The sequence below is a fragment of the Myodes glareolus genome, chromosome 1 (genome assembly GCF_982192425.1).
Source record: "Myodes glareolus chromosome 1, mMyoGla1.1, whole genome shotgun sequence".
Classification (NCBI taxonomy): domain Eukaryota; kingdom Metazoa; phylum Chordata; class Mammalia; order Rodentia; family Cricetidae; genus Myodes; species Myodes glareolus.
The window spans coordinates 66,460,763-66,470,010 of record NC_142026.1 but is presented as its reverse complement, the minus strand read 5'-3'; the positions used below and the strand labels follow the sequence as shown (position 1 = coordinate 66,470,010).

At 45.0% G+C, this 9,248-nt stretch overlaps 1 protein-coding gene across 1 annotated transcript; it reads right to left on the bottom strand.

Annotated features, from left to right (window-relative positions):
- Positions 1-747: 747 nt before the first annotated feature.
- Positions 748-8,161, bottom strand: LOC146895933 (pregnancy-specific glycoprotein 22-like). Its single transcript, XM_087911432.1, has 5 exons — positions 8,101-8,161; positions 6,479-6,838; positions 3,512-3,871; positions 2,004-2,363; positions 748-1,028 (listed from the first exon to the last, which is right to left on the bottom strand). Exons 1-5 carry the CDS (start codon positions 8,159-8,161, stop codon positions 748-750), a joined length of 1,422 nt encoding a protein of 473 aa, XP_087767558.1.
- Positions 8,162-9,248: the final 1,087 nt, after the last annotated feature.

Below are 9,248 nucleotides of genomic sequence, written 5' to 3'. Positions count from 1 at the left end.
CCTGCTCATTATTTAAAGGCAAAGATGAGTGGATTCGAGGTAGAGGTGAAATGAGTTCTAGGGAGAGGTGGAGAGAGGGGAACTGTGTTGGTGATGTAATGAGAGAATGTAAACAGAAGGAAATACATATCAACAAGAAAGAAGGCTCAGGTGCAAGGTCCCACTGTGAATGCCACTTTCTGGGTGAAAAGAGTGTGATTTGCCCTTAGGTGAAGGATGCAACATCTGTGCATTTAGAAACCAGCGATGCCCACAGTAAGTCATGGATTGTCCATTCTCCTGTCTTCACTCTTTCTCACTTCACATGGATAAATAGTGTGCAGGCAGCACTGGATTTAGGTGAGTTAGAGAGAAAATGTATTTGAGCATACAAGAGAATGTTTTTCTCAATGAAAACATTGCACTATTTTTTAAGCAGACTCCAAGCATCCAAAGATTGAGAGCTCCTGAAATTAGTTCCTATGGGTTCTGAAGGATCACAATATATTTGACCCATAGCAAAAGTTCTTAAAGCCTTTGGATTTTTGTTTATCATATTGATGTCTTTATTTTCCTTTTAAGACAACATCACTTTTATTTCTGGTCTTTCCTTGTACACACGTGTATCCCAGTATTATAGGTATGAGTCACCATACTGGCTGTATCTTAGTAGTAACTAATCATTTTCCCCACATAGTGTGTCTCCATTTTGTACCCCATTGATAAAGAAATACCTACACTCTGATATGGGATGAGAGGAGAGGTCACTCACTTATCATGGCCCCAGGAAACTGGGAGACTGGTCTTTGAACTGACTTGGTTGGAGACCTCACACTGATACTCTCCAGCATCCTCACTCCTGACAGGATCTATTTTGAGTCCACACTTTGTCGGAGACAGAGTCATCCTCTCTGTGTGCTTCAGATTCTTCTTATTGAAGATCCAGCGGATGGAGACATCAGTGTCGGGTGAAATGCAGGTGAAGATCACAGACGTACCTCCTGAGACTGTGGTGTCAGTGATTTGCACAAAGGGCTGTGTCACAGACTCTGTGAAGAAACAGAGGAGAATGCCAAATGACAGTAGTCCACAGAGTAAACCAGGCCCTCTTTAGTTCATGCTTTTTAAAGCATCCAGGGGGGAGAATTTGGAGCTGTGACTCTAGACATAACTTGTGCTTTGGATTTGCACTCAAGAACTGTTTTACCCAGATTCAGGCACTGTTTCCTGTGCCTCAGTTTCCCTGTAATAGAACACATAGTGCCTGGTCATTGCTGTGTTCATGAGCTGAACTTGGGATGGGGGAGCTGCTCACATTAGCAGCATCTGCTACTGTTTACTTGCAGAAGAGAATTCCCTAGGTTGGACCCCTGAGGAGAAGGAGGAATCTGGAGCAGCTGACCCCTCAGTTTCTTCACTTGGTGCCTTGACCTTCCTGTGAAGTCTCATAAGCCCATCATAGCAATAGGCTAATGGCCCGGACACCTGCCCACTGAGCCTCAGAAGGAGACGCACAGGTGACCTACCTAACGGCAGCTGTCATGGCAGTAAACAGCTGATTCTACACTCTGTGGGGCAGTCAGTCAAGCCTTGTTCCTTCTTGATTCTAACAGAAAATCTAACCAAAACAGCGACATAAACTCCCCACTGTCACCTACTGTCCAGCCAGAGGCAAAGTTTTGGAGTCCAGGCTGACAGCCTCTGTGAGGACCCCATGGTTTAACTATTCAGGGGCTGCCTGATCCCCTCTTTCTGAGGACATGTGCATGGTGAGTGCTGCAGGTGACATCCTGGGACTGAGTTTACACAGCACAGTTCTTCCTTTTTCTGTGGAAAGGCAAGTGTGGGGTTTTGATCTATTCCAGTTTGTCTACTCCATGTGTGTCCTGCAGTAGGGGCCCAAACCCCAGTAGGGGGACACAATGCAGTGGAGGAGAGAGCAGGCACAACCCAATCCTGACAGGTTAGTGTATGAAGTGGGATCAGACACTTCAAGCAGTTGGAGAAAATAGAGAGTCACTTACTCTTTACAAAAAATTCCACGTAAAGTCTTTTAATTTTGGAATCTTTGTTTAAAACTGTTAGTGTGTAGGTTCCTGTATCTTTCTCAGTAAGATCCTGGAGTATCAGAGATCCGTTACTGTATACTGTCTTTTTAACTTTGTGTTCAGGCCCCCAGGAGCTGGAATTTGTGGCTCTGGTGTATTTTACAATTTTAAGGGTCGGAGTTCTATACGTTGCTTTGTGCCAGTAAAAGGCTTTCAGATCTTCTGGAAGATTATGAACTTGGAGAAGTACGTCTTCCCCTTCAGCTGCATAGCGAGGCATCGGTCGGATCATGAGTTGGGAAGAAGTGAAAGGGTTGCAGAACTGAGAATGGGAAGCTGGGAGGGAAAAGGGAAGAAAAAGCCATCACATGGGTATCATTGTGCTTGGTGAAAAGATGGTGAACTCCATCCTGAGCAGATGGATTCATCACTTAACCTAGGGTTCCAGGTATGTGTGTATCTCTTCCTCTTAAAGAAGGGCAGAAACATGACCTCCTCCTTTCTAACAGTGCCTCTGAATGTCTTCTGTGGAACAGTCTCTTTGGGTGTCTACATGGCTGCTCCCTCACTGCTCTTAGTCAAATACTGTACAGACTCATGAACACTGACATTTAATATGATGCCTCCCCTGAACTCAACAGGCCTGGTACTTTCACTTTCTAGGTTTTTTATTCTGACCTCTGACTTCACCCTATAGATGCAATTCCTGTTGTGTCATATAGCCCTTCGGTCTTTATGAGGGCTGGGAGCAGTCTTATCTTCAAGGCAGGCTCCATTCATTAAAGGCTTGGCTACTAGGTTGATTGTTTTCAATCAACTTGATACAAGCTACTGTTATTTTTCAAGAAAAGAACTCAGTTGAAAATGCCACCATCAATTTGGCCTGTGCACAAAACTTTAGTACAATATTTAAACCGGGGTTGATGTAAGAATTTAGATCAATGTGGTCAGTTTAAGCCCTGGCCTGGGACTCCTGGGTGACACAAGAGAGCTGATTGAGCAAGCAAGAATGGCAAGCCAATAGAAATCACTCCACCTTGGTCTCTGTACCAGGTCCTCGATTTTAGTTATGACAGTCTCATTTGTAAGCTAATAAATACCACAGTTTGACATGAGGTCTCTAACACCATTGTTTCCTATCAGTTTAGAAAGAATTAAGAGAAGAACAATAGAAAAATGTTCTCCTGGGTCACTTCGCTCCAGTGTTGAAAAGATAACAGTATTCAGGGCTCTCTAGTCTAGAGCACCAAGGGACTAGGTTGACTCTGACATCTTAGGCTGAGTTACTTTCCATCAAGGTCTTTCTTGACGCAGGTGGAGTCAGATGACAGAAGCGCATCTCTGGCCGTTTGACTCTACCAGTGTGTCCTTCACTAAGTGCTCAAACCTCAACACGGGGACCCAGAAGAGAGGCTAGGCCAGCCATGGCAGTCCTGTCTGTCTAAGCCCCACCCAGCACTGAACAGTCATAGAGAAGTACTTACTGTCCACCTGGAGTTGTACTTGTGCGTATTCAATTCCTGTATCTGTTCTCAGAATTCGTAGGGTGTACAATCCAGAGTCTTTCTGAGTGACACCATGAAGCAACAGGGATCCATCACTGTGCAATGTCTCTCTGCCACTGTATGCAGGCCCCCACACAGTTGATTTCATATCTTGTATTAACCGGGTGGCCACAATATTCTTGAAGTTAGCCATTCCCTTGAACCAGACAAAGCCTAAAATATTCTCTGGTGGATTGTGAATGAGTAGAAGAACACTTCCCCCTTCAGCAACGCTGGGTGGCACTGATTCAATAGTGAGCTGGTCAGAGGTAGTAAGGCGTCCACACTTCCAGAGGAAAGCTAGAAGGAAGAGAGAGATCCATCTAAACTGGAAGTTTTGTATTTGACTAAGATAAGGCCTTCTGTCCTGAGCAGCTGTGTCCCTTGCTCAGCCCAGGTTTCTGGGTGAGTTTCTCCCTGTCCTACTTGGTAGAGATCTGTACATGACCTTCATGTTCTCAGTGTCCCCACACTTGCCATTTCCACTATATAGTTCTCTCTTCACTTGTCAGCATTGCCCAGCTTAAGACTGACTGCTCACACTTACAGTGGATTAGTGTTGGGATGATGCCAACCTCTTCCCCTACAGACCCTGTGTCTTCACTCTCTGGCTTTGTTGCTGCTCTGTTCCCCTTGGGGCTGCAATGAACACCTGAATTCTGAATTCATCTTCCAGTTTTTTGTTTTTTACTTCAAGTCCACTCAAATGTTGACATCATCATAAGAAGCACAAGTCGTCTTGGCCTTCTTCTGTTCATTTGTCTCAGTTCGTCAGTCAATGAAGCAAATGCCTGTATACATTGGATCATGTTAGTGATCCACACCAGCTTGAATTTTTATTCAGACCATCAAGCTGAGAGCATCAGTCCTCAGAATATTGTGGTCATGAATACCAACTTGATGGAAGAATAATGTCTCCCCCATTCTTACTGTCTAATATTCGATGAGGATATCTTAATGCTGAGCCTCTTTTCCTCTCTGTATCTTCTGCCCTACAAACACTGAGGCTCCTCTCATGTCCTTGTGCCACTCAGGAGATTCCACAGTTTGTCAGTCCCTCCTCACACACACTGGTCTCATCTGTGAGAAGAAGCCCTGGCTTGTGCTGAACTTTTTCAGAGAAGTACCGAGAGGGCCTCCATTGTCTCAGATGTCTGATTTGTTTCTGTGAGGAACTTCTGCTCCACCACGTCTCCCAAGCTCTGTTGTCCTTCTCCCTTCTCAGCTGAGCCTCTTCCAGGAAGTAGCTCCTCCCAGAGTCTTATGGTGGGTCTGTTTTCAAAACACTGCTCTGCCCTTGCGGTTTCAGTGCTGCCCCATATTCCTTTCCCATTCTCTCCTGGTGTTTCTCTCCTCTAGAACAGAGTGGGAGTCAAGGCTACTGACCATCCCTGTGACGAGAGATAATTGCAGCGGACTCAAGAATTGCACTCTGCTGTGTGGTGGTCTAGTCTATGGAAGCTTGAAAAATGGGAAATCTGCACAACTGTGTGACAAAGAAACCCAGCTGTGCATCCAATCTGCCTCATTTTCAATGCTCTGGAAACCTGGAATTTGCTCTCAGCAGGAAGGTGACAAAACTGCCCTTGAGGTACAAAGGGACCAGGTGTGTGATGTGTGGAAAAAATAAATCTATTCTCCCTAGACTCACTATCAGCCTAGATTCTGACTGAGGTCAAAGGCACAGGATGCGCCACGTGTCATGAGGATCACGTCTTGGGTGTGTGGGAGGAGGTGACCTGATTCCGGGAAAAGGACTGTGAGATTCTTCAACCTGTGGATGATTTTCTACATGATTCTCCCACTTCCTCTGTTTGCTGAACTGTATAATGGGTTTGCCCATGTGATCCATGGTTTTTCTGAGAGGCCTTGAACCTCTATCTAGTTGATTCCCCTTGGATACCATAGGTTTCCCAAAGGAAATACATGAAGTAGGAAGAGAGAACATGATCTCCTGGCAGTGTAGCAGACACATTAAGTAGCCAGTAGCTCTGAGAATGTTGAGACAGTGATTTTCTGGTCTGTAAAAACAGGGGTGGAACCAGGCTACTAGGATAGTTCCTGATTTAGGCAAATATTTTTCTGCCAGTTCATTGTGTATCCTGATGACACGCCTGGTGATCACCAGGGGAACTACAGCTCATGTCTGCAAAGCTTTCAGATCAGCATAGCCTGTAGCCATTTGCATGAAGGAGGGAATTCCCCTCGTTGGACCTAGAGGACAGGCCCTTGTAAGAAGAATCTGTGTCCTGAGTCCCTCTCCTCGGGGACCACAACTTTCATGTGAAATCTCATAAGCCCAACAGGACAGTTAGCTAATGGTTTGGACACCTTTTGAGCTATGTTTCCCTACTGACTCTCTGAAGAAGATGACCATGGGATGAAATCCAGTCAAGGCTCTCAGGACAGTGCACTGTCTAATCCCACACATCACAAGACTTCGACTACCAGAGAGCACTCTTCCCTGCCATCTGAAAGCCAAAATTCAACACTTAGAAAATGCTCCTCATGGACACCTGGAGTTGAGTCTGGGACAGAGATCTTAAACCAGGGCATCCTGGTGTTCACATCTCTGAGAATCCTATGTTTTCCTCCACCAGGCAAAATGCTAATTCTCTCAAAGTCTTTCTCAAGGAAACAAACCTGTGAGAATCCCTAGACTCTCGACAGAGGCTATATCTTAGGCTGAGTTACCTACCATACATCCACCTGTGTCAAAGTGAAGTCAAATGAAGGATCCTGATCTATTGTCATTATTCTCCACCATTTGTTTCCCACATTAAATGCTCAAACCCCGCCATGGGGACACAATGCACAGGGAAGGAATGTAAGCAGAGGCCACTCTCCTGTATGTGTCCAGTGAAATGGACCTCACCTAGCTCACAGAGTTCTCAATGAATCACTTACCGTGCACATGGAGGTATATGGGCATGGTTGATATAAATTTTCTTCCTCTATTATAGGTTCGTAGGGTATAGAATCCTGTATCCTTCTGGGTGACCTTTTCAAGAAGCAGGGATCCATTGTGATATATTATCTCTCTCCCGCTGTGTATAGGACCTGGCATAGTTAAATTTTTGTGCAGTACGTACACTGCAATTTGTTGTTTCTTATTTCTCAGCCCTTTGAACCAGGCTACGTCTATAATATCCTCTGGCAGATTGCGGACCAGGAAAAGGACGTTATCTCCTTCAGCTACTGGTGTTGGCAGTAATTCAATGGTGACACTGGCCATGGTAGACAGGTGCCAGGAGGTTGAAAGGGAGGCTAGAAGGGAATTGAGAAAAACCACCAATATTAAAGAGGTATGAGCATCTCTCAGTTTGGTGTGTAAGTAGGACTGTGCTTACCCTCCTTGGTAGACATTAGCAACTTGGGTTTTTTTTTTTGACTTAGAGTGTTTGAGTGTGTCATTTACTCTCTCAGGAATTCTCTGCTCAGGTGTTTTCCTAGTTCCCCCTAAGTGTCCATCATCCTTCCTCATGTAGATTATTTGGTGTGAGGAGCATTGCATCTCTGAACTCCTCCTCTGGAGACTTCTCACTTTATGATTTTTTTCTCTGATACCTTTGTGATTCTAGTCAACCCAGGGTTTCTCATTGGATATGCTTACATCAGGTTCGAGAACCAGGACTTTTTTATTTTTTATTTTTGGTTATTTGAGACAGGGTTTATCTGTGTAGATTTGCCTGTCCTGGATCTTGCTATGTAGACCAGGCTGGCTTTGAACTCACAGAGATCACCTGCTTCTGCCTCCTGAGGGCTTGGTTTAAGGGCTTAAGCAGAACTGCCAGTTGAGAACCAGGGACTTGTAAGGGCAATATTATTCTGAATTTTTGAAAGGTTCAGTTCCTGGAAAATAATCAGACACAAATAAAAGAAAAATGGGAGGAAGGAAAGAGGAATGTGTCTCCATAGATTTCTCTTCATAATTCCTATGTTTGGAACTTATGACAGTACTTATATTTCAGTGTGAAATAAGTGATTTTAGATTTACTAATTTAAATATATGTGTTCATTTGTGCAGGCTGGTGTCTTCTTGTGAACATCTAAAGATGTATGCCACAAATCTGTGTGAGGTCACATGTTCCAGGGTGTATATATGTGAGTTCTAATCAGAACTCCTATGTGAATGGAAGAGTAGAACCTTCAGGAATCTGTTTTCTCTGTCTACTGTGTGGGAGCAGAGGATTAGTTTCAGGTTACCATATCTTCACACACTGAAACATTTCACTAGCCCTCCCCTGTTGATTTCTTTTTGGAGGGCCATGCTGGGAACATGTCTTCAGAACATTACAGCCAATGAAATTCACTGTGAATATGGAGTGCTTGAGGCTTTTCTCTTACCATCATCACTCCCTGTCCTCTGAGAGCTTCAGGATGCTGAGCCTCTGTCCCTCACTGTACCTTCTGCTCCGTGAGTGCACACAGAAACCTTGAGTCTCCCCTCAACATCTTGGTCTCTTTAGGAGACTCCAGCCTGCATCTAAGTTCCCCTTCCAACAGAGTCATAGAGTAGGTGCCATTACCTGTGAGCAGAAGCCCCTGCCAGAGGGTATACCTCTTGCAGAGAAGCACAGAGAACTCCATCTATCTTCTCACTCGTTGTCCTCCCTCTGAGGAGGAGAATCTCAGCTCCAACACAGAACTCAGGCTGTGCCGTTCTTCCTCCTTCTGGGCTGAGAATCTTTTCATACAGGAGCACAGTTACAGGATCCAAAGGGCTGTGAGTGGTGGGGTTCGAGTCAAGTCACTGCTCAATCCCTTCCACTCTCAGTGTTGCCCTGCATCCCACTCAACTTCCCTTTATTCTTCTTCTCCAAGCAACATATTGAGCAACAAGGCTGATAAGCATCCCCAAGCCCTCAGAGAACAATGACTCATCCCAGGGCTGACACCTGCTGTGTCCTTGCCTTGGGTCTGTCAGCACCAAAGAGCGAGCCTCCACCCTGCCTATGTGTCCATGTGATACAGAGACCAAGCTGAGCACCCAGCCTCCACTGTGTTCTCAATGCTCTGGGAAGATAGTATTTACTTAATTCCTGCAAGAAGGTGACAGAGATGTCTCTGAGGGCTGGAAAGAGGCAGGCTGAGTGATGACCTCAATCCTTTATCATCAGTCAAATTAATGATCCAGAAGAGAGGCCCAGGTACAGTTGTGTGAGGAGTTTCATGTGCTCAGTGTTGGGGAAGAGGTGACTTGTGTGTCTTTTAAAGGACTATGGACTCCTTCATTCTATGTTTCAAGACAACATTTTACTGTTATGTGTTGGGTGTGCACATGTGCTCTCTGATTTTCCTGAGTCACCTTTGTTCTTTCTCAGATGATCTCCTGGTGGTAATCAAGTCTTCCTCTATGGGAGAGGCCAGGAAGGAGGAGACATTTACGGTACCCATGCAGAAAGGTGTTCTCAGACAAAGGAAGATACAATAGGTCAGAAAAAGGTCTAGGGAGGGAGTTCAATGTTAGCAGGGACAGAGATGGAAGTCAGTTTGCTCAGGGAAAAAATTCTCAGAGCATTGAGACTATGCCCTGCTATCATCCCATGAAGATCACTGGAAGAACTGTAATATCATGTCTAGAGCTACAGCAAGCATGATCAAATAACCAAATAAGAACTTCCCCGAGACATTCAGCACAGGTAGTGTGCAGGGAACATCACACCAATCACTGTGC